The sequence below is a fragment of the Periplaneta americana genome, chromosome 15, assembly GCF_040183065.1.
Source record: "Periplaneta americana isolate PAMFEO1 chromosome 15, P.americana_PAMFEO1_priV1, whole genome shotgun sequence".
In the NCBI taxonomy this organism is placed as follows: domain Eukaryota; kingdom Metazoa; phylum Arthropoda; class Insecta; order Blattodea; family Blattidae; genus Periplaneta; species Periplaneta americana.
The window spans coordinates 80,402,421-80,429,276 of NC_091131.1; the positions used below are offsets into that span (position 1 = coordinate 80,402,421).

The 26,856-nt window shown below is 33.1% G+C and overlaps 2 protein-coding genes across 5 annotated transcripts in view; both read right to left on the minus strand.

Annotated features, from left to right (window-relative positions):
- Positions 1 to 4,651, minus strand: part of Cht11 (Chitinase 11) — a 36,361-nt gene extending 31,710 nt beyond the window's left edge. For 2 of the 3 annotated variants that reach the window (XM_069847720.1, XM_069847719.1), the window contains exons 1-3: positions 4,256 to 4,651; positions 3,978 to 4,144; positions 729 to 1,143 (exon numbers count right to left, since the gene is read on the minus strand). In XM_069847720.1, the coding sequence (XP_069703821.1) occupies positions 729 to 1,143; positions 3,978 to 4,144; positions 4,256 to 4,314 (641 nt within the window). In that variant the 5' untranslated portion in view covers positions 4,315 to 4,651. The remainder of the gene's footprint in view (positions 1 to 728; positions 1,144 to 3,977; positions 4,145 to 4,255) is intronic. The other variant, XM_069847718.1, reaches the window with a different exon arrangement.
- Positions 4,652 to 8,494: 3,843 nt separating this feature from the next.
- The window catches only part of LOC138715162 (putative transmembrane ascorbate-dependent reductase CYB561 homolog), a 112,850-nt gene continuing 94,488 nt past the window's right edge, over positions 8,495 to 26,856 (minus strand). For both annotated transcript variants that reach the window (XM_069847723.1, XM_069847722.1), the window contains exons 3-5: positions 26,513 to 26,721; positions 24,629 to 24,786; positions 8,495 to 17,106 (exon numbers count right to left, since the gene is read on the minus strand). In XM_069847723.1, coding sequence (XP_069703824.1) covers positions 16,947 to 17,106; positions 24,629 to 24,786; positions 26,513 to 26,721 — 527 coding nt within the window. In that variant the 3' untranslated portion in view covers positions 8,495 to 16,946. The remainder of the gene's footprint in view (positions 17,107 to 24,628; positions 24,787 to 26,512; positions 26,722 to 26,856) is intronic.

Here is a 26,856-nt window from a genome sequence, read left to right on the forward strand (position 1 = left end):
TTTTATAGACAACTTATATATGCTTACATCACAAAAGAATGACAATGTACAATAGGTATTTTATTATGTTAAAGCTCTTTTCACAAAATACTTCTGATGTGTAAATTTGATTTAATTTTAATAAAGAGTACAAATTAAGAATAAATTGTAAGCTCAATTAAGTACTTTAATATCTAATGAATTCACACGAGATTAAGTTTTCAAAGTTAACAGCCTTTATAAGAATTATATTGCCTATACTATCATATAGAGGAAACAATAAATGTAATATCTGTAAACGTAAGGCATATAAGTTTAAACTTCAACAGCTACACTTAGAGAATATTTACCAAAACATATCTCTTCCAAAGTATGATAACAGAACAATATGAGATTCGGAGCAAATACCATGAACAAAGAAAATTAATGCCATAATACAAAGTCTATTGCAGCAATGTTTCAGGGGTCACAAAATGACCGAAGAGCAAATAAAATAAAAGACCATCATACTGTTTCAGAATGAATTTACAGAGTACAAGCTAAACAGTTAAGCCTATTTTATAAACATTTGAGGAAACAATAAACGTTCTAGTTGGAAAAGTGCTTGAAGGAAGTGATGCCAGAAAATAACTTCTACTTTTATTTATAAGAGTAAATGATCAAGAAGTAAAAACCTTTCGGTACCGTACTTCCGATTTCTGCTGATGACGAAAAGCAGAACATGGATAACTGAAAATTTGTATACTTACGACTTCCTGGAGGCATGAGTTGCTGTCATTGCAGCAAATCCCCCTGGCTCTGATCCACCTCCAACACTAAGTAAAACTTTGAGGGAAGGATTTCCAGACTTAAGAGCCACCACTCGTTTGTATATTCCCATAACTGCTGGACTGGCAGGCTGCAGAGATCCATTGACTATCCGAGCAAATGCTATGTTAATGTGTGTGCACAAGGATGGATAGATTTCCTCGGGCATCAGGTCCCCACCAGTTCCATTGTTGGGAAGTGAATAATAACAGACAAGTTTGAACGGTCTTGAGTTCCCATGGTTGACAGATGATGGTTTATTGGTTGTGACTGACACACTTTTATCAGATTGATTGGAATCTATATACTGTTTCATGGCAAGGCCATACATCTTGGTTCTGTGGTGTATCATTTCAACTGTAAATGAACATAGCAAAATGATTAAGGAAGCAAACTCACAATAACATTACAATGATTACAAAGAAGAGCTAAACACAATAATATATATAGCATAAGAAAACGGATACAACCCCAACATAATAGACAACATAATACGTAAGACAAAACATAATCACAAAAAAACATAAGAATACAACTCAAACACAAGACCACAAAAAATACATCACACTAATATACGAAAACAAAATCACACACAAGATTGCAACCTCATTCAAGAAATTAAATTACAACATCGCATACAGAACAAATAAGACTCTACAAAAACATTTCAACACACAAACAAATACAACCACACAGGCGTATACAAACTCAAATGTAACACCTGCAACAACTTCTACATAGGACAGATAGGCAGATCTTTTCAAACACATTATAAAGAACACGTCACAGCCATAACAAAATTACAAAATACTTCCACATATGCAGAACACATCACAAATGCTAACCACACCTACAGAGACATCAACACAGACATGGAAATTCTACACATCCAACCAAAAAGCCACTAGAACAATATGAAATATACAAACACACAAAAATACACCCTAATGAAATTCTCAACACACAACTCAATTTCAGAACACACACACTCTTTGACTCCACATTACACTACACAAGCACACCCTCACAGGAAGCATTTAACAAGAGGCGCCAAGACTGGCAACGACCAATAATAGGTCGAAACATTTAAGTTAAACCAGGTACGATAGAATTTAACATGAGAAAGTCATATAATACATATTCCGAAGTGATACAGTGTCAAAAGTTATGTACTCAAGATGTATAATATCACAATAATACATTCTTTTTAACAAGATAGTGCTTGATAGATGGCTTCTGTACTCCCGTTTCCCCTATTGATTGATTAATGATGATGATGATGACCACGCGGTGCTATGTAGTATGCCTCCCATAGAGTATCAACGGAAAAACTAAACTGACAGCAAAAAGAACTACAGCTCTGGCATATCACTTCTAGATGGAAACACTTGGGTGAATGATGCAGAGCCAAGTACTCATCATTGGATTAGAAAAAAAAAAACTATTTCCAACACATTACACAATCCTCAAATATTATAGCAGTGGAAGGTCAATTATGGTCTTCAACTATAATTATTTTCACTAACATCATTAGCTATTTCGTAACAATGAATTCGATTGTTGTCAAAATTCTATTAGTCGTCATTTTTGCCAGATCATGTACCAGTACATTTCTCCTAGATGACTAACATTGGCACGATCTCGAACATCCAATCATGAATCTTCTGTCTCATAGACATTTAAAAGTATGTCAGCTAATAATTCCAATGTTGTCAGTAAACAAACACGACATCCCATCAAAACATGTGATTCAGAGATTACTAAATTTTACAGAATTTATTAAACTTTCATTATCTAGTCCAAATATGCTATGAAACACACTTGTAGTGCACATATGGTACAGCTCTAGCCATTTGTAAACACAACAATACATTTAAGTTAAATTCATTTTCTTCATTAATAATGGAGAAAAATTCGCTCCGGCGCTGGGAATCGAACCCAGGACCCCCAGTTCTACGCACTGGGATATGACACCCTACCCTATTATCTCCTGGCTTAGTTGCCTCATGAATGATGCCTTATTTGTGTCACTTGTGAGGTTCAAACCTGTTTTTGGACAGCTGATTACTTACTTACTGGCTTTTAAGGAACCCGGAGGTTCATTGCCGCCCTCACATAAGCCCGCCATTGGTCCCTAGCCTGAGCAAGATTAATCCAGTATCTATCATCATATCCCACCTCCCTCAAATCCATTTTAATATTATCCTCCCATCTACGTCTCGACCTCCCCAAAGGTCTTTTTCCCTCCGGCCTCCCAACTAACACTCTATATGCATTTCTGGATTCGTCCATATGTGCTACATGCCCTGCCCATTTCAAACGTCTGGATTTAAACAACAATAATAGATTATTCGTTTAACAGTACATAACTGTTGATTCCCGGTCACTCAAGTCACTCATATAAGTGCACTCCTGTATGATGACATATTTCGAATATGGAATAGGTCAAAAAGGGAAAAAACCAAAGAAGAAGAGTTTGATCAGGTACTGCGGATTGATCCTTGCCATACCTCAGTGGTAGATCATCCAGTCCGTAGAAATGGGAGTCCTGGGTTCAATCTCGAGTGCTGGAGCAAATTTTTCTCCGCTATTAATAAATAATAACCACAACAGAGAATTCTGTCTGATAATAAATTAATAATATCACCAATATGTCAGATCAAATACTCGTTTGTCAACACTTTTATGGTGACTTGTGTTGGACAAGCCAGTGATCTAGGTAACGTAGGGGTTTTCTCAGGGAGCTCCAGTTCCCCTGTGGCAACCCAACAATTCTTCATCATCTCATAGCATCGCGGGTGCAGCAGACTAGTCTCCTATAGCGCACCCTGGACAACGGTTCTATCGGCAAATTGGTCTACAAACTAGCTTCATATGGGTGAATGACAAAAAACGTCAAGTATCCGCTATTAGCAAAAAAAAAAAAAAAAAAAAAAAAAATGTAGGTCTATGCAAAAGCCGGCTAAACTATCGATGAGGTTGTTCACTTCGTACTCCGCTTATAGCCTATACTTGCATATATAAATCTGTAACAGGCTAGGTTTGTTAATTTAAGCTTTTGTTATGCCTTGCATATACGATCAACTGTACCTCAACAAAAAAATCCCTTATAAATTTAACGATTTTCACTTCCGAAATCACTGGAACTACCTTAGCGCCCTACATAACAGTTGACATTCTGATCAACTTACCTGATCCGCTATTATTTGAATTCATTTTCCATAGTTTTTTTAATAAACTTCGGTCTTCAATGGTTTTCAAGCTCTTCCATGAAACGTATACTGCGAAAGATGTGACGATGGCAACAGTTACAATCAATCCAACTGTTGTAAGAGATCTGTGAATATTTGTTCCGGGTCTGAAATAAAATCAAATGCACGTAGAAAGAGAACGTGATGAAAAACTGACATATTAACCTCTTTAAGTGTCAGATCAGAAATAACATTCTAATACTATAGATTATACTTGCCTTTTATTTTCAATAAGTAATTCATATTTCGCTTGTGGTAATTGACGAACGCCCGACATTTTTACAGAACTTTCAACAAATATACAGCAAAAATAACAAACGATACAATTCTTTCGTCTCACATGACAGGTCTGACGTCACTGAATTTAATGACCTTGGTAGCTTCAGAGAGTTATCACAATGACGTTTACTATACACATTGACCAAACCATCATTTTTATCAAGATAAACCATACGTTCTTGACTTTGTAACATGTGATTACACAGTTTGGAGCAACGGGTACAGCGTTTACATCTTGATCTTATGTAAAACAATAACACTACATTCGCGCCAACGCATGTCTACTGCTAATTCCTGAAAGTTGTAAACCAATCAATTCCTAGGCAATCTTATTACGTAAGACCACAGATAACACAGAACGAAATGAGATCATTGACTACTAGTAGCGACATCTAAACGCACGATAAGATACTACTACAAAACAAAACAAACAAAAAAAAATACACACATATGCCTATGTGTATTTCCGATGGGGTGAATGTTGTGTGGGAAGTTTGAAAGCATATTTTTGAAAATCCAGAAGAATGGACTTCATACACTGCAATTCATGTTTTTTATTACCATCACAACCCAATGGTAAGAACTTATCACTTACCAGCTGTGGACATGTATATTGTGAAAACTGTATAAAACCTGGCGTTATGAAGAAATGTACTGTTTGTGATAGCACATTCACTACAATTCCACTAAACTCAGAACTGCGAGCTGATATACAAGAATATTTCAAATCTACAGAAGACGTATTGAAACGCGCTTTAGAAATAACAACGTTTCAAGGAGGCCACCGTAAAAGAATTATGTCGTACTTTAATTCCGTCGTTATTAAATACAAAGCTGCTAAACGTGAGATAGTGAGGTTGACCACAGTTAATAGAAAGCTAGAAAAAGAAAACATTGAAATGAAGCAGCAGCTTGCATATTATAAGCAAAAGGAACAAAAGTTTATTTCTCCAGTACCGAATTATTCATCACAACCAAATCATACAAACGCAACTCCATTATTAATAGCCAATCCTAAGAACATGGGATTTTCTTCAAATAGAATTCCATTATCTCAAAACTCAACATTCTCTATGATACAGCAATCAACTTGGGGAACCCCACGGCGTTTGACATTGCGGAAAGTGAGCCCCTCAACCAGTGGTTCATCAACGCTATCTTCATTATCACCATCAACACCAAGGAATATACTTAGCTATCCTGGTCAACAAAGGGGAAAACCCAATTACTCTTCATTTTCAAACACTCCAACTTCTGGAGCATCATCACACACCCCCGAATCTCTCACAAGGTCTCCATTAATTAGTGAAACGCGATCACATTCTGGTTTATACAAATATGGATCTATCAATAATACTAGCAAAATGATTAGCAGTCTTACTCTTACTCAGAAACCATGTAGAGAAAAGTAAGAATATGTATAATACTGCATTTTTATTAGCTAGAATATTAACAAAAGATTGTCAAAAACATTAATGCTTTGGTACTTTAGCAATAGTAGGACTACTGCTCATTTATTTCTTATCTAAGACGAAAATAATGGACATTTGTATCAATTAAGAGTACCTATCAGTTATAAAATATTTATAGCATAAACCACATGTCAGAAAGTTTCTTACTGGTATGTTTCCTGGTAAGGTCAATCTGCTGGATATCATGACATTGGTTATTAGTTTTTTTAATGTTAATAAACCAACCATTGATATTTTTTTTCAACAACTGAGAGAAAAATAGTGATGACATTTGATATTTTAGTATATTACTGTCTACTATACTATGGGTTAAACTTTTAAAATTAGATGTTATGTTCTCTTTATATATTGATGTTTAATTTTTGAAATAATAATTATTGTTAACGGGGTTAATACAAATATGAATCTAGATAAGATTATTATTTTCGTGTAGGGTGCTGGACTAATTTTCTTGTATGCTGAAGTGTTGAAGTAATTTATTTGTGTTTGCCAAGTGTAAATCATGTTTTTCGTTATGAATGTTTGTTTGTTTCAAAATACATTTGTGATCATTAGTACATAATGCTGAATAAATACATACCTAGTTGTTTCATCACTTTTTTCTTCTAAAATATTAAAGTTCATTCGACTTACCATATGTTTCCTATTTCCTTAACAGTACCGGTATGCCTTGGAAAATGGAAGAGCCTTTTCAGATGTTATTCTTATGTATATTATTGATACGAACTCCTTTACTTCATTCTATGTGTGAAAGAGTACAAAACTCGTCACAGTAGCTCCATACATCCTTGCAAATCCACTCAATGGAAGTACAAATAAACTCCACTGCTGTGGAGTAGGCCTAATGGTTAGTATGCATGACCGTGAAATGAACTGGTCCGGGTTCAAATCCTGGTTGGGACAAGTTACCTGGTTGAGGTTTTTTTGAGGATTTTCTCTCAACACATTAAGAGCAAATGCTGGGTAACTTTCAGCACCAGACCCTGGACTCATTTCGCTGGCATTATTGCTTTCATCTCATTCAGATGCTAGACAACCATAGCAGTTGATAAAGCCTCGTAAAATAAACCAATTTAAAAAAAGTATGAAGATAACTCTTGCACAGACGTGGCTTTAGATCAGACTTGAAGGTAGAATTGCTTCTACAAATATTTGAAATTTTTATTATCATTGGCCCAATAACTTCAATGAATTCTGTGTGTGTGTGTCTGTCTGTCAATGCCTACCCATTTTACTTACGTGATTCGGGTTACGCATATTGCAGATAGATGATAGGACTGTAACCCATTTTCAAGTTGCACACCACTTTGATGGCCACACTATGCAAGATGTGTACCTGTGGAGAGTTATGTTGTGTACTAGGGTAAGTGCATGTGTTAAGTGTTCGTGTAGGGAATAGATGAGGAGGTGGATGATGAAAATAAGGAAGGGAGAAGGGGAAACCCAGTGCCGAAATGTAGCCTACTCCTGTCGAATAGCATCAAGGGGGCTGCTAGGATTAACATCCCCATCTTGACGGACAAATCACTATCAACAGTGACATATGCTTTCTCTTCATATACACTGCGGAGACGTTTTGGATTTAACTGAGGCATATTGGTGCACAATTTAGTAATAAGAAGTTGTGCACCGCCACCTTTCCTTGTTCTGAGGCAGAAATTTTACAGGAAAATTTCTGACTCTGCCAGGAATCGAACTGGGCTGGCTAGTCTGAAGGCAGACACGCTACTACAGAGCTAACTCGGTGGACCTTTAATGAATTCTTGTTCTGTGTAATCGTTTTTGTGGTAAATACAAGTATGTTTGGAATTATTGATAAGCCTACAGAATGAGAATTTGAGAAGTGTAAAGAGCAAGCAAGTCTTGCAAGTACTTATGTAGCCTACTGAGAATGTTCAGGTGGAGTGTTTAGTGAGATGACATGAGTAGAAGTTGTCATTGCATTTTGAGCAGAGATAAGACTCTGCCGTCTTCGAATATCTTTTCCTTGGTTGCCTCACATTAACTTTGTATTCCCTTTTTCATCTAGGATTTCACTGGGGTATTGTGTCGTCATTGTTTTCCCTAAAAGTAAATTCAAAACAGCTGTTGAACTGTTTAAACTGAATTTTCATGAATTTTATTATACCATGAACTCGAGCAGATCAGACAGTAAACAGTATTTATAAAAATAATTGGGTGAATCTTCTATCAGAGATTGTGACACTTTTGTGGATCACAGTAACCATTCTGATGACCACTGAAGAAGCTGAATGCCGTATTTATCTACTTTAAAAAAATAAAAGCATTTATGCGGAGGTATAATGAAATAAGGTTGACTATAGTACTTCCAATATGTTCAATTGAAAAAAGCCACTTGGCATCATGAATTTGAATGAAATTACCATACACCACTTTGTAGTGCAAAAGGAGAGAAGGACTTACTTTATTTATAAAGAAATAAATTGAAAGCATGTCTCCGTTAAATAAATTATGAGTTATTTCATTAATCTCACTACCTATTTATTATCTTCATAACTGCCAAGTGTTCATCTTATGTTCTTATTTTGATATATCACAGCCTTCCTAAATTTTAATACTGCGAGCTGCGATTGATCTTGTAATTGGGACAAGGAAAGGACTTGCTTGCCCACTTGCAGTGTAAATAAATACATACATACATACACATACATACAAATGGATGTAGTAGTCGCTACCAAATTAATGTCTGATTCATAAATATATTTTGCACAAACCATTTGATTATGTTATGATACATTATAGCATGAGAAAATAAATTCACAAAGATTTTTTCCAAATGTGAAAAGGTACTCTTATTTTGGTACAACTGCAATTAAGAAATATTCCTTCCATTAAACGCCCACATAAGGACAGAAAAAAGAAAAATCTGCATAATACATTGTACAATAAAATGTCCATACACAAGCACTACATGATACTGGAACGTCTGTAATTCTTTCTTCTCGATGTAAACAGGAGCTTTTTCTATTAATATCTCTATGTTTGATATCCTTTTTAGTTTCCATGTAAAATAAATGAAATTTGTTCTTTATTTGAAAATAGTAATCACTGGGTTTTCACACACAGAGCATTCCCTTGCATTCTGTGCAGGTACCAGGCAGCAACAGAGACTGCGACAACACTTGCAATAGTCGGTTGACATGTCACGATAAAGTCGTTAGTTGAGATGATGTGAAGCACGTGTGTTGGTCTCCAACCTTAACCTTGCAGTTGATTTCACTATATATATAAGTAGTATATGCAGCAGGTCAGTTGTCTGTGAGGCCGAAGCAGCAGCCGTGTTTTAAGTTCACATTCGTACATTGTGTTAATTTAAGCTTATTCAAATGGCACCAAAAGGTACACATTACAACAAAGGATTTTTATACTAGAGACTTACTTCCAAAAGCGTACCGGTAATATTGTGGAAGAGTGTGAAGACAATTTGCAACAAAATGTCCAAATGTTCGGGTTGTGCATAAAAACAGTATAAAGAATCTTGTTACAAATTTAGTGAATCTGATTCTGCAGTGTATCGAAGTACCAAGAACAACCCATGTGTCCTTACTGAGGGAAACTTAATGAAATAGGAGAAAGATTAGAACATATCCATAAAAATCTCTCTATAGACTTGCACAAGAAACAGATGTTTCTAAAGCCACAGATTTCAGATCCTCTAAAATGTTTAAATTTAAGCACTTCAGCACGTTTTTCAACATGCAGCACACTAAAGGTTAATTTAAAATCCCGCGGCACACTCATATAATCTGAACCAGTAGTTCCCAACCAGAGGGAGGTGATTTTGGGGAGGAAATATATTAACTGAACGTTGACTTGTGCAGCATTTGCTGAATGTTGACTCCTGTCAACTCACTTTTATACTATTATTTTCAATTTTTATTTTTTAAATTTTTTGCTACAACTATTTTTATTTTCTCGCGGTTCACCAGTTGAAAATGACTGCTCTGCAGAGTGACAGTAATGCATGAATTGCTACCAAGCTCTGTCAGTAGAGTGAATTTTGTAAATGTAATCTTCATCTTACGATGTTTGGTGACGTATACACGTCCGTTGATGTGACATATTAATGAATTTAAATACTATTATAGTCACAATCATGCCATGGTATGAAAGAAAATTTCACAACCTCGAGCGGGAATCGAACCTGCGACTTCCTGTTCTCCAGTCAGGCGCTCTACCACTGAGCTATCGAGTTCGTCTCACGCCAAAGGCTTGGAATTATCCTTTCATACTGGCGACTCTGTTATAGAGTACTGTCCATAGCGTCTGATCTAGTCAGCACTGCTTATGGGTTGAAAGAAACTTTGCTGACTAGATCAGACACTATGGACAGTACTCTATAACAGAATCGCCAGTATGAAAGCATAATTCCAAGCCTTTGGCGTGAGACGAACTCGATAGCTCGGTGGTAGAGCGCCTGACCGGAGAACAGGAAGTCGCAGGTTCGATTCCCGCTCGAGGTTGTGAAATTTTTCTGTCACACCATGGCATGATTGTGACTATAATAGTATTTAAATTCATGAATTTTGTAATTGATTCTACAAAGTGTTATTGATGGTTTGATGGTTCTGGCAACACTGCATACAATAGACACCTCGTTGAGATTAATAAAGGAATTTCTGGAAAATATGATTATTAGTAAAGACTTGTGGCCTCCAAATCCCCAGTATGTCGGCTTGTGACTTTTATTTGTAAGAGTATTTAAAAAATGAAGTTTACAGAGGTAATGCACACAATTCAGAAGCTGAAAGACAATATCAGAATAGAAATCGGAGGGTCACGAAACACCAATTTGAGTGTGTGAACGCCAATTTTCTTAAGAGATGTCGAGAATGTGTGACAGCATGAGGACATCATTTCCAACAGTTCTTATAATTAAGGTAAGTTCAATGACAGAATAATTTGATAATTACTATTACTATTTTGCGAAACTGAATAGCTCAAGTCATTTCAACTCCCGAGCAGATTGGGGCCCACTAACTGCGCGTGATGGCGAATGTTCGGCAGAGCCCACACAGACATAGAATGCTCTAGATCAGTCTGTATGAACATTTCTCTAATAAGAAAATATAATTACAAATTTATGTTAACAGTTGTAAAATAATAAACACTATTCATAGGAAGATATTTCGGCTTACATATTATGTATACAGACCTTGATATTTATGTTACTAAATGAAATAAAATAGCAGCAGTGTTGTTGATCATACACATATATTATATTCCATTAAAAAACTAAGATCAATGATCAGTTCTGGTATTTTACGTACACGAAAAGATATATCAGATTGTTTACATTTAATGACTAATAAGAGTCCCAAGTGAAGCTAATATTGATATAATTTTATTGACAGTGAAATAATATTATTCAAAACTTTCATAAAAAAATGTTAGGAGAAAAGATTAAAATTGTCAAACTTAAAATTAGAAAGTCTATCATAGAAAGGAGAGGAAGAACTGTCCCCTGAACATCGTGATTGATATTTATATTAGTTCACTTTTTCGAAATGTAACAGATATCGGAGTCCAGTAGTGTTCTTAGTCTATGCTATAAAAAATACTAAGGGCTGCATCACCTCCTATATACTTCTACTGTACATCTATCATTAAAAGTAAGAGATACCTTGGTTAGTATAAAAGCGAAGCTAACAAGCTGGAAGTTAATTTCTCTTGTAATGTTATTTATACCGGTATGTATAATGTTACTTTTACTGGTTATAGTTAAAGTAGCTTTCTTTTGTCTGTTATAAAATATATCCGGTTTATAGTCTACCATAGTAAATTTGGGGTCATCAAAATTCTTTGATTTCTGCAATAAATGATTGCTTTGGTACTACCAATCCTTCCTCAAGACTTTCCAGTTTGCAGCCCTGCTTAATTAAAGTTATCATGTTAATTACAGACTTTTTCTTAATTGGCTATGCGTGCTAGTTTGTGCAGTTTTTCCATTCTTTTAGTAGTTCTTACCGAAATTAAGTAATCACAAGAATATACTGTATATACTGTAATAAACTTTAATTATGCATGCAGCAATCAAAATTGTAACACAACTAAAGGGCTACATTAAGGATTACCGGTACTAGACACTGAAATATGTATGTACAGAACATCACACATTTCTTAGAAAACAATACATACAATACATGACAGATAGAATCAACTTAATATAGCTATTACTTAATGTTTGTTTCATTACATTACTGGTATAAAAATACCTATGTATTTTTTATGTTTAAAGATAAGTGTACCATAAAAAAAATATTTTGTTTTTCTGAATTTATGGGTTGTAATACCGATATATAAATTCTTTGAACGAATGTACGGTACTTTAAATCACAATACCGGTATATGTAAATTTGTTAATTGTTAGTAATATATATTTAAAAGTTTAAATTTTCATAAAATGCCATAAAAACAACTTTGTAAAAAGTAACAAAACATTATACTGATGATACAATATAATTACAATTATGAGCAGACTTGCACATAGATATAATACAGGGTACAATGTAAAAATAAGAATTCTTATGAATTCTCTCCTCCTTTTCTTTTTTCTATTTAATAGATTTAAATAATTATAATTTTTTAGATTTAAATCTAAAATAAAAAATTTATTAAAATTGAATTATATGTTTGAAGTACAGGACAGTGCACAGAACGAATAGCACATAATAATAATAATCAAAAAACAAGGTTCAATAATGAATGATTAAACAAATCTAGATGGGCACAGATAATACTGTTTCAACATGTAACTTCTAAACCAAATTTAAAGATTTTATGAGAAAGAAAGTAGTGACCATTATATTCCACGGAAAGAAAAGGATAACTATAACTATATTCCTAAACATTATACACCGGCTCTAATGAGATGGGGAATTTTTACTATCAATACCCTGCATATTATGATTATGCATTATTACTTGTATTAATTTTTGACCTCACTATTTAAATATATCTAACTTTTTTTCACAATAGAGTTGTTATTTATACATTGCTTTATTTTAAATTAAATTGAAAACAGTTATATAGAAATTTCCTGCACTAGTATTTCATATGTGCAGAAAATCAAAACTAACAATTCACAGTGTTACTTCTTAATGAATGTTTCACACAAATAAAAATCCCATAAAATATTATATTTACATTAAGCACTACAATTTTTATTAATCTTACGGAGTTTCAGGAATACAGACTATGGGAAAGATAAACATTTTATATATTTTTCAATTAGGTCTCTATTCATTAAAATAAATGACATTGATAGTTGCATCACTTTAATTCTTCGTGACTAACGAAGAATCTTCTACATTTCTAGCACACTTTTTACAGTTACAAATCACATTAAATTGTACTCTGTGCAAATGCTGATGTACGTACAAAAAAAAATACATGTATGTAATACATTTCTTTATTCATTATTGATTTTCATTAGCTTTCAATACATGTAAGATTTGTTGTCATAAATGTGCTATATGTTAATAATCTCAAGTTTTACTTTGTAATAACAATTTACCCATCACCGTGATACTTATCATTCTTTTCATTATTTTAAATTTTCAAAATTATTTCATTATTTGAAATTTTCATAATTATTTCATTATTTGAAATTCTCATAATTCTTTCTCCTTATTTGAAATTCTTGTAATTCTATCCATTCCTTGAAATTTTCTTAAAAATGTACGGTTAGTAACTATGGTATGGCCGGAAATACTACATAATATTTAATTGTGTATTATAATTATGCTAACAGAGGCAAATTATGTTATTTTAACGTGCGTATTTTTTCATACCAGCATGAAAATTTCTATAGATTTAATCATTAGAAAAAATAAAGCAATAATGTGAAATTCAGTCTACTTTCTAGATATAAAGAATTACAGTATTACATATAAAATAGTTACAGAAAATATTATGGAATGTCCATCCCATTAGGAAATTATATAGGAAATAACTTTCACAATAATTATTCTTATTATAGGTATATTAATCGTAATCATAAATAATTTAATGTAGAAATTATATGAACTCTTACAGAAGTTTCTATATTACAAATGAGGCTTATAAATACTGTATTAAAACCAAGCAAATAGAAACATAAACATCTAAGTACGTTCTGTGAAAATACGAATGGGGGATCTAATTACGCACATTATCTAAAAGTGCAATAGTCATAGCAAGAGTGTAGCTATAACATTATAGCAGGTAATATTCCCACATAATGTTACTGAAATATTACACCTGAAAAATAAATCTATTTTTTGTAACTTGAAAATTACATAATTCACATTAGCATATTTAAAATATCTTACATTACATAAAGGAGTTTAAGTTCCTTTTGACTGGATATAATAATTCTATATTTCACTTCCAATATTCATTATTTCAGATCTATATCTCTGACAATTTCAAAGCCCATCAGAAATTCCCTTTTACTATTTTTCCGAATTTCAATTTCAAATTACAGAATCTAAGTATCTTCAATACCCTCAATCTTAATGAAATATAGAGAACATTGAGAAAAATCATTACATCCAACATTTTTTAAACATTCATTTAGGATCCCTATATTAAATATATACCTAAAGTTTTTTAATTTTCATATGCAAGAAAAGTGCAAAATTCAAATCTTCCCAATCAATGAAATGTAGCTTTCAAGTCTCAGATTACAAACTGTGGAAGTAGTTTAGAGGTAGAATAGAGTAATTTAGATGCAGAAGATAGTAATAGGCATTTTTCAGATCAGTCACACATCAGTACCGTACTGGTTAATGATAAAACTACAAACAGATTATACTACAGAATAAAATTATTACAACTTCATCAATTAACGTTGCTGTTTCATAATGTGTGGAATTAAACTTCAGGAACATCCAAAACTATAACAGCACCATTGTCATAAAGCTATATACTCATCACTATAAATATAAATGTGCTTTTACAGACACAGTTTTGAAAGTTCAAATCTGACTTTACAGTAACCAAGAAATCAGTATAATTTTCAAACATTGTGATAAATTATGTTAAAAGATGAAATGAGACAAAGGAAAAAAAATTAAATATTACATTTGATTTTGAATTACATTTTATACAGTCAAAGTCACTCTCACTGAGGTATCTAATGTTCAAAACTGATTCAATCTAATCTCAGCATTCCTTAGTGAAATCTTATTTCAATAAATATATTGATTTTTATGAGATTTCTGATGAAAGAGAATGTAAATACATTGTTTCTTATTGTAGAACTCATTTTAAAATAATAAAGACAGACCTACTCACAAAGTTATCTTAATAACATTTCATTGTAATTTTGATAGTAAAAAGAAAGAAATGCGTAAACTTTTCTCCGGAAAACATTGCATTTGCAATTTTAGCGGTGGTATTTAGATTTACAAGCTTCACTCTAAACATAGGTTAAGAACTGAAAGCACGTGTTTTGAATAGGAAAAGCAGTTACATGACATGAAAACACACTTATATGAGAACTTCAAGATAAATTGCACGTAATGACCATTTATTACATTGTTTTTATGCGTCTGACAAATATTTTTCATAATATTTTTAAAATTACAATAAATCATTTCAAGACTGTTAATAATGGTCATTATCATAGCACCACATGAATCATTTTTGCCTACAGCAAAAGAATATATTGTGTTATTATTCTGACCAGCAGTTCTCTTTGGCAAGTATTTGTCTAAAGCACCGTTCTGTAATATGTTCGAAGAACATGAAATACAAGTGTAAAACGTTTATCATTGTACGCTTTTTATATACTGTAGATGATTTAAAAGAAAAATAATAATGTATTTATAAATTATATAGGTGTAAAGAATATATTAGGATTCAAATTTCGTAAATGGAATTCATTACTTATCGTAAGATTTAACCATAGGAAAAAGGAAATAAGTACCGGTACAATATAAAGTGTAAATATTCAACAAAATAATAGAGAAACAAATAGAGACTATGACAAAGAAGGTGCAGAAAATTATAATAAAAAGGGAAAATCATTACTATATCATAATATTGAACAGATTTTGAAAGGAATACAAAGACATTAGAGATTCTTAATAAATCCTGGTTCCTATTATAAAGGTGATCAGTCAATAGCAATGACAATACCACAACCAAGAGTAACGCCATACTTACAAATAATAAATATGATTTTATAAAACCATAGCATTCTGTGGAAAGTCCTCAAGCAATCATGCCTATATTAGTAAACGTTTGTAAGATTGAAATTAATTTTTAGAAAATATTAATTTTTCAGTGAGATGTAATTTGGAAGAACCAAGAAAACAAACTTCTCTTCAATGAAAGTGAACATCAATACAATCTTCAAAAGTATAATTATGTTTTTAATCACAGTTATCACTGGTAGATCGCAAAGTACATACATAAATTTGAAACACTTGTCTATGTAACTAACTTTTCTATGTGTGGAATAACAAAAAAATGTTTTGTAGAAGTTTCAGAGATATGTAAAGTATTTTAAGTTTTAATTTCATTACACGTGGACTAATACCTAATAAATCATGTTCATTGCGTAATTTATACAGAGTCATTCTCATGTTTAAAGTGACTGTATCCTCAATATTGGCCCCTTTGATATAACTGGTGAGCTCCAGTACTTCAAATCATGACAAAAAATACAATTTTTAAATAATAAGGTTCCATCTGTCCTACAAAATAATACCAACTGAAAACTTGTCGTATTTATCGGGACATAATGACTTCATACACCAAAAAGGCCACCAAAATCTTTCTATACTGTATATATAGATCTATAATCATAAGATAAATAAGAAGGTTCTTGGCCATTTCGTTTCTCCGAGGAAACCCCCTCAAAACATCAGTTTTCCCCCTCAGATTACTAATGGGCATTTGTTCAATTAATAGCCCCCACAGCTCAACAGACTGCGAATACTTGGATTAAGCTGAAGGAAGGTTAATACTATGGGACTTCTCATCGCAATAGTGTTGTAATGTTTGAAACAGATGCCCATAAATCTTTAACCTTCAAAGAATCAGCACAGTAAGAGATGATTAATACTATGGCTAATTACATATAAGTACACACAGCTAAGCTATGGTTTTCTTGTAGATATATAAATTATAATTGTATGTACGACAGTTACTCTAATCCAGACGTCAATAGCATTTCGTCTTCAGGAAGAGGCTGTCTCTTGAACCTGGGCTCCGTCACAAGGAACACCACACACCCAGCGAATATCACAAGCAGTAACCCAATGAAGTTCACAATCACTCCCTCAGCTGGTAAATCCGAGTAGTTCCTATGGATAAAAGAGTACTTATTTACTATTATGAAGCAGGGGTGGCTCCTTGAGGTTGTAGCAAGTTTGTGCTACAACCAACAATTTTGGAAGCCATAAACTGCTTACAATAAGAGCTGAAGTAATTTAGTTTTGTCTATTAGATCAGTGGTTCTCATACTATTTCATCACACGGAACCATACAGAAGGTACAAAACCTACTGCGGAACCCTTAAATGTTTGTCACACCCCCTTTCCTTCTACAAGTAAATTAAAATGTTCTTAGCTTGAACTAAATAATCTTACTTTATATATTTTTTGTATATATTTTATGTTACAAATTGAGAATAAAACTAAAGTAATTTATTTATTGTATACTTAATACATGTATATAATTATCTCAAAATGTGCTGTAAGTTATCCAATTTTAATCCATAATTTTTTTATTTTAATTTTAAAATACTGACACATGTTTTGAAATAAGAAATTACAAAGAAAATTCACACAAGCATACGCTAGAAATATTGAAAAGTTAGCTATTCAAAATGACACTTTTAAAAGTTCAATATTTTAAAAAGGTTGTTAATGGTGTATTATAAATGCAAATGTATCTTTATATATGTTTATAAATTGAATTAGCTCAACTGATATATTGTTTATGCTTATAAATTGAATTAATCTGCTCGATATGTATTGTATATTTTTGTATAGATAAATTGATTGAATTGTGTATGCTTGTAAATTAAATTAATCTGCATGCTATATATTGCATAACTTTGTATGGCTCGACTGATGAATTATGTTGTTGTTGTTTTTGTAATGCCAGGCGTGTGACAATAAAGTCATTTGACCTCTTGCACTCCAATATTTTTCAAAGATATTATCATGACTAGCCACTGAAGCACAGATTTTGAGGTGTTCCGAATCCATTTCTTGGTTTGAGTTGCATAATGGGCAGTTAGGGGACTGATATATTCCAATTCTATGCAGGTGTTCGGCCAAACAATCATGGCCTGTTGCCAATCTAAATGCAGCTACAGACGATTTTCGTGGTAAATCGGGCATTAACTGTGGATTTTGATGCAGAGAGTTCCATTTTTTCCCTTGGGATTGAGTTATCAAATTTTGTTTGTTGAAGTCTAAGTATGTAGATTTAATAAATCTCTTCACAGAGTAATACGTAGATTTAGTAACAGGTCTGTAAGTAGCAGTGCTGCCCTTCTTTGCTAAAGCATCCGCATTCTCATTTCCCAGGATTCCACAATGGGATGGTATCCATTGGAATACAATTCTTTTATTGAGTGATAATAATTGAGAGAGCATTTTAGTTATTTCTGCTGTTTGAGATGAAGGTGTGTGTTTAGAGACGATTGATAGAATAGCTGCTTTGGAGTCTGACAATATAACTGCATTCCTAAATTTATTGATGTGGCATAGAAGATTCCTGAGACATTCACTTATTGCAATGATTTCACCATCAAAACTTGTTGTTCCATATCCAAGAGATCTATAAAGTGAGAAGAGACAGCACGTAACACCTGCACCGGCACCTTGTTCTCTGGAGATCAAGGATCCATCGGTGTATAAATGAAGCCAGTTTTGTGGAGGGTACCTAATATTAATTGTCTCTAAAGACAATTGTTTCAGTATTTCAGTGTTTACTTCTGATTTCAGTATTTCTTCTGTTAAATTTAGATTATATTCTATATTTAATAGAGTTAAAGGGTTTGGTTTAATTTGTAAGTTTTCTTTTAAATTCGGGATATTGATTTTCTGTTTTAATTCTTGAACAATGGATATGAAACTTTTTTGAGTTTTCAATCTACAGAGAGGACTGTATGAATGCCAATTGTTTCCTGGTAATCTGATAAGTTTTTCATATTGAATCAGTGCTTTTTCTTCTATTATCATTTTGATGCTGTTAATATTAGTGAGGAATCTCATAGAATCTATTGGCGTTGTTTTGATTCCACCAGTAATGAGTCTGAGAGCTTGGTTTTGAACATATTCTATGTCGTTTATGAAAGGTGACGTAATTAAAATTTCTCCGCAGTATGTCAGCACTGGCTGTATAAACATTTTGTATGTAGTGTTCAAAGTATTCCTAGAGCATCCCCATTTCTTCCCTGCTAGTCTTTTTAGAAGGGAGAATCTTTTACGAGCTTTTTCAGAAATGTATTTCAAATGGTTGCTCCATGTTAACTTACTATCGAAAATAACTCCAAGATATTTGGATTCATAAGTCCTAGGAAGGTGTTGGCCATTGTATTGGATATTGAATTCTCTTTCTTTTTTTACCGAGTGAATTATTCGGGCTTGTAAATTGGATTAATCTGCTGTGTATTGTGTTTTGGTATAGTTCCACTGCTTGCTATGTATTGTTATAATCTTTTGTATAGTTCAACTACTTACTAAGTATTCTGTCGCCGATTTGCAAAAGGGGACATGTACAAAATCAGAAAGCATTTGAAAATCGCAAAAATTATAACTAAGTTAACAAATAAACTGTTCATATATTTTTTTCTAATTAGATCGCTATAGAAACATGCATTCAGGATTCATGAACATTTTAACTTTTTAAATGTGTTATGGTTTTTTTTTTTCGATTTTCCAACACTTTGTTATTTTGAACTTGTCCCCTTTTGCATATCGACGACAGTATTTCATATTTGTTAATTCGATGATGAATAATTAGAGTAAACTTATAAAGAATACATTTGCATAATTTTATTCAAAACCAAATTCTATTTATTCCGAAAGTTTCAGTACTCTGCATTTGTAGTCGTCATTAAAAGAGAAAGGACAGTCATCTATTAGTCTTTACTAAATTGTTTCGTGTAATTCACATCCCATTTCCAGTTATTCCAAGAATGCAATTCCTGTGCAATATTCTAGTAACTTGAAAGTATTAAAATAGAAATTAATTATTGCTATTGGCAGATTTTGTAAAATGGAATCCTCGTTATACTAGAGACTGCTTTCAGAAATGCCCACTTTATACATCTCACCTCAAAGCCTATATCACGTAACAAATTGGTTAAGCAACAAAATCTTAGTGGTCCTGTGAATCTCTACATTCTGTTTGCAATGTTTAAACTTCTGTATATCTAGGGAGTTAAAGTGATAAGAGAAGTAGAAGAAAGAATACAGAATTATGAAATATTGGCATAGAAACAGATTTTAATTAATTCGAATTTTGGACAATCCATTTTTTTTGACATGAGGTTCTGTCAGGTCATGGAGGACTTTTTGAATCCAAGCTTGGTTCTTTTCTTCATTTGTGACCAGCAGAAAGTAAGTTTCATTTACCAAATTCAATGATTACTAGTTACTAAGCGAAAATGTTGCGGGCTGATGCAGTTCTGATTCGTATTTCTTGTTCTTAAAAATTTGGTAATGTAATTTTTTGTTTATTTTGAAGATTTATAATATAGATACTGTAATTCAGCGATAAGTCTCTCTTGGGCTGATTTTGGATGCAACATTCTGAAATTTCAGAATTTTTTTTTTTGTTTTCCTTTACAGCTCTTTTATGTCTGTGTTGGTTCAATTGATAACATCAAAGAATAAGTCAGGAAAAGATATGCGTCTCTATTCATGGCTTTTATTATATTTTTCCCATTAACCTTGGTCTTGGTAAGGTATTTGATTCGTTCTAGATAGTTTGAAGAGAACTCTTTTATATTATTATTGGTAATGGTAATAGTATTGATGGTGGTGCTAGTGAAGATCTGGCGCTTTATTCTTGAGTCGACCCTCTTTCACTTCCTAGCACATGCAGCAGTGAATTCACGGCATGGAATAGCTATTATCGAAATGAGAATTAATATTAGTACTAATGAAAGCATAAATAATTTTAATATAGACATTAACCGTGAAGACAGCAGCTGTTCGAAACATTGCTTGTTCACACACAGATATTCCTGGCACTGTTTAAAGAAGCTGTCATTGACATTTCTAAAATCTTGTACAGAAACATTATATAGGCTATGTGTCCTTATATTGTAATATGTTTTAATTTCGTTGCTGTGCTTAAACTATACGAGACATTTTACAAACGAGTGTTATGAATTATCACTAATTTCATAAAATTTCTGCTTAATGGACCCATGTTTCTTATCTATGAAATACAGTTTTCTTACCTCTCATATGGTAGATTCTGATTTGACACAGTATAAAAGAATGAAGCCTTGCCCCGAATAGGGATCTAAGCTCCATTAAAATGTAGTGTTCACTTAACTTTAAAACTTGCTTTCTACGTTTTTAATGGTGCTTGGCCCATTTTGGTTCTGAACCTTTCATTTGATAGTGTGTATTTCTTCCTTTCAGTTTTGTTGACTTATGGGAATGTTGATGAGTCTGTGTATAATGGCTCGAAATGCTGTGTGTTTGTTTTGTGTGAGATGATTGTAGTTGTTGTGTATGTGTGTTACCGTGGTAATGGGTCCTGTATATTTTGAACTTATGTTTCTTGTCTTTTTTGTTATTGTGATGTCCAGGGAAAGGATTTATATGTAAATACATATTTACTTATAAAGCTAATATAATTTATATTTTGCATTATCTTTATGTTTCACAATGTGTAGGGTTGAAAAATCCTACTTTTATTTTCCATATTTTTCCATATTTTAGAGTTTAGTACATATTTTCGTTAATTTCCATATATTTTCCATATTTCATATAAAACAGTCCATATTATATTAGGTTTAACAATAAAACAAAACAAAATTCCATTAACTTTTAAAAATACATTTCAACAATAGAGATTTAAACACATGTTCAGTAATCCCTTTAACATCAGAGTTATTTGAAAATTAGCAGTCCTATCAACAATGGGAAAGTAAGTTACAAAACTGTATTAATTTAATTTAAAATTTTTAACAGACTTCAGTTGTGCAGCTCAACAGTTAAATGCCAGTCAGAGTACACATAGGTTCAGTTTTGTAAATCATACTATAAAGACGGTAAATATGCCAAAAGTACGTCATTCAGTCAATTTAAAATCAAAACTAACAAGTTACATTTCAGAATTTAAAGAAGATGGTTTATCAACTGACAATAAAATATTATTTTGTAATTTGTGTCAGTGTGCAGTATCATCTACACAAAAGTTCCTGGTGCAACAACACATTACAACTAGTAAACATCAGGCCAACAAACAACTAAATTCCAAGCAGAGACAATTGTTTTTAACACAACCAACAACATCGAATGTAAGATCTGAGTTTAACATCGACCTGTGCCGTTCTCTCATCTCTGCTGATATTCCTCTCTACAAACTAAAGAATAAGGTCTTCAGGGAATTCCTTGAAAAATATACTCAACATACAATCCCGGATGAGTCAACACTTAGGAAGACGTATGCTCCATCCATCTACGATGAGACAATACAGAAGATAAGAGATGAAATTAAAGATAGTTCAATTTGGGTTTCCATTGATGAGACTCCCGACAAAGAAGGTAGACTTGTTGGTAATGTAGTTATCGGTTTGTTAAGTGAACAATATTCTGAACGAATTCTTTTACATTGTGATGTTCTAGAAAAGTGCAATAACAAAACTATAGTTAAACTGTTCAACGAAGCTATGGGTATCCTGTGGCCAAAGGGTATTATGTACGATAATGTGTTATTCTTTATTAGCGATGCTGCCCCTTATATGGTCAAAGCTGGACAAGCATTATCTGTTGTATATCCTAAATTGACTCATTTTACTTGTGTGGCGCATGCATTTCATCGTGTGGCAGAAGTGGTCAGAGACAATTTCCCTAAAGTAGATTTGTTGATTTCATCAGTGAAAAAAGTATTTCTCAAAGCTCCCAGTAGAGTTAACGTGTTGAAAGAAATGTACCCTGAAATTCCATTGCCACCAAAGCCAATTTTAACTAGATGGGGTACATGGCTAGAAGCAGTTGAATATTATGCCGAACATATAGACTCTATTAACAATGTTCTCCTTGCATTGGACTCTGAAGATGCAGTCTCAATTGATACTGCGAAAACAGTTACCTGTGACATAAGTGTGAAGAATGACTTAGCTCACATTCAGCATACATTTTCATGCATCATAAAAACGCTCAAAAGTCTCCAAAATAGGCACCTTTCACTATCTGAAAGTTTTGAAATTATAAATAGTACTGTGGAACAACTGAATCGTGGTAGAGGTAAAGTTGCAGATGCAGTAAGAGCTAAGGTGGACACTGTACTTTCAAAAAACCCTGGATATGAAGAACTACAAAAGGTTGTTGCTGTGATGAGTGGTGAATCAACAGTGAAGATTAACTTGGACTTATCCCCAGCAGACATTGTGAAATTGAATTATGTACCAGTTACTTCTTGTGACGTCGAACGCTCTTTTAGTCAGTATAAATCTATCCTCAGAGACAATAGAAGAAGATTCACTTTTCAGCACTTGAAAGAAATGTTTGTAACCTATTGTTATGGTAACAGACAATAAAAATTGTGTTTTGTTGAAACTACATTGGAAGATAAGGTACGTCCATTATATTTTTTGTTTAGTTTGATTAAAATGTACCAATATTTAACGTACATAGTCATTTTTTTATAATTTTAAGTCCATATTTAATTCCATATTTTGGTAAAAATCCATATTTAATTCCATATTTTGGTAAAAATAACTACATATATATTTACATATTTCATATATTTTTAGTCCATATAAATCCGTTCCCTGGTGATGTCTAAGAAATTTATGGATATATTGTTTTCTATTTCTAGTGTGTAGTGTAGTTTTTGTTGTATTTTGTTTATGTGTTTGTGTAGGTTTTTAATCTGTCTTTTGTTTCTTTTATATAGTATTAGTATGTTGTCTACATATCTGTGCCAATAAATGATGGTGTCTGCGTGTTTATTGTTGTCCTTGTTTAGAATGTATTATGTCTGTTCTATGTTGTGTATGAAAATTTCGGCTAGGATACTGGAGGTGAGTGATTCTATTGGTAGGCGTTCAGTTTGGGTGTAGTATTTGTTGTTGTATGTGAAGTAATTTTGTTTGGTGATAGTGTCTTTAATTTGAAGGATTTCTTTGATGTACCTATTCTTATGTTCCTAGGAATACCGTCATATTTCAATTATGACAATGCTTTGCATTTTGCGGTATGATTCTGAATTTATATCTACTTATTCTGAAATTGTATAAATATTGGGGATTTATTTCAGGGCACTTATTACTATTAAACCTGATATTCAATGTTCCCATCATTCCAGTGTGGAACATGGAGCTCTCAGAAAACTCCTCCATCTGACTCTAAACCTGACGTAATATTATTTAAGTTTGTTATCCAACTGTAAATATATATTTTTTTCGGAGTATTTCTTGTGAACATTTTTTTCCCAGTGCTACAACAATTGTGTTATGTTTGTTGCGTGAAATTGCTCCGTCAAAAATAATGTCTCTAGCCCAATATATTTAGCAGATATTCATAGTGTATACAAGAGTAATGCCAACTATGATTTTGAATAATAGTATAGAGTATTTAATACAGACAACAACAATAGAGAGTAAAAATAATATGATATACGTACTTCACACTCCACAGAGTTTTCTCTGTCAAACCTAGAAGAGCAGCCACCACAGCCATGATAAAGCACGCTAGTCCAAAGAAAATATGTACAGGCATGTATGTTGCCCGCAAAGGCGCCTGTAGTCCTGGGAAGAAGAATGTCACGAATCCAGCAAGCCACTGTAACAAAAGCATTGAAACATATTACACCCAGATCTATGTTAGCTCCAAATGAGTGAATGGAGTAGGCCTATATGCATGGTAACGTTAATTTTTCTTTAAATGTTTGTTGTCATCCAGGACAACACAAACATATTTTAAACGTTATAATGATGTATTTACAAAAATAACAATTTCGGCAGCAATATGCGTTAACTTAATGGTAGCAATTTTAAATAAGACTTGAAACACTATTCATTTCTATTTTTAAAGATGGCCATAATAACTTAAGCGAAAAAACGAGACATGAGCACAACTTTTTTTAGCTAAACTTTAAAAACAAAACAGACAGACAACCACAGGTCAGTTCGTCCCCTCTATTTCTTGAAATAAGCTCATAAAACTTACAATGCTATTCGTATATCAAGTGATACATATCTACAATACTTGTGCAGTCACTCTCAGTTTCTTTCACGAAAGTATTATTTAAAATTAAACATTATTTTTAAATATGATAATAATTTAAAACTTGAAACTTGTTAAATTTCTTCTTCTCTTCTCCTGTGACTTTATAGTCCTTGAAGTTTGACCTCAGCCTCCCTAATGACATCCATCCACTCCAATTGGTCCTAAGTTTTCCTTCTCTCTCTCTTTATTCCTGCTTTAATCCGTTTCAATTGCTAGGTCGTCCCTGTAAATCAGTCCAGCTATTCATTCTGGGCTTCTCAATAGTAAGATTTTTTTTACAGAGGTGGGGGTGTTAATCTCACGCTCCAACCCCCAACCTGGAGGACCAGGGACTCTGATATCAGAGTTACCATACCTTAGTCGAGAGGATCTCACTTTCATGTGTCAGGTACTCGCCTTTACCCTTCCCTAAATGGAACAGGATTTGCTGGTTTCATTGACAGATGGTCTGCTAACTGTTGCATTTTTTTAGTTTTAACTTGTTTAACTACTTTTAATTATGTACAGTATTGTGTTAACTATTAAAACTTATGACTGTACTATAACTTTTTGACTAGTTTCAGCGTGGTATGCGCCATTTTCTAACATGATATTGAGGTTTTGCGCATTGTTATTTAAGGTGTCTTGTTACTTAAAGTTGTTGTGAGGGGAGACGATGTGTGGGCGGTAGTGGAGTTGTGTTTGTAATGGGCAGTTCTGTGTCGAAAGAGTGCGTGTTTTGAAATTCAATTCAGTGTAGAGGATATGTTGTGTTTCAAAATGCACATCCTGTTCGATATGATACTACCTATCATAAACACACACCCAATACCATCCAAACATCTTCCTCACACCCCACAACAACTACAACAACAAGACACTGGAACAATGCGCAAAACCTCACTAGACTGAAAATGGTGCGGATTTAATGATTATTATTAATTTAATTGGGACCCAGCTGCATAAATATGATGGAGTGCCTAAATGGAAAACCTGTTGTGCTCTAGTAAACGATCAGCAGAAGATTTCATTTACTGTAAAAGAAAAACAGCAGCCGATCCTCAGCCTAACAAGCCCATGTGGGAAATTTTGAAGTGTTAGATAAGTACCGGTTGTTTATATTTTCCAACTAAACCCCTGATTTTAGATCAACAGACTTGATGGAGCAGTTGTGACATGATATGTAAAACGGAATGGTCTCTTTCAAAATGGGATGTATGGTCACTGTATTTATTGTAGTTCTACGTCACTATTTCACAAAAGAACAGATGTAACACAAACCTGTCAATCAGATTCTTACCTGACATGCAAAGAGGACGAGAGAGATGATTCCAATCCAACTGTGCAAACTATAGAGATTTGGGATGGGCGGATGCTTGAGGTTGTGAGAGTCAAATACTGCAACTAAACCGATGACAACAACAACAAAGGCAACAACATGTAGAAGCATATGTGCCAGCTTCAATCTACGTTTCCTGTTGTTTCGGAAGGCTCGGTAAATCAAAATGGCTGCAAAAGGAAAACAAAGTAATTATATAACTAAAGAAATATATTATTTAATTAAATATTGTAAAATTCAGTTAATTATATGGCAGTAAAACTTATGGAAAATTCTTGTTATAAGAGCGTCATTTCATCATTATG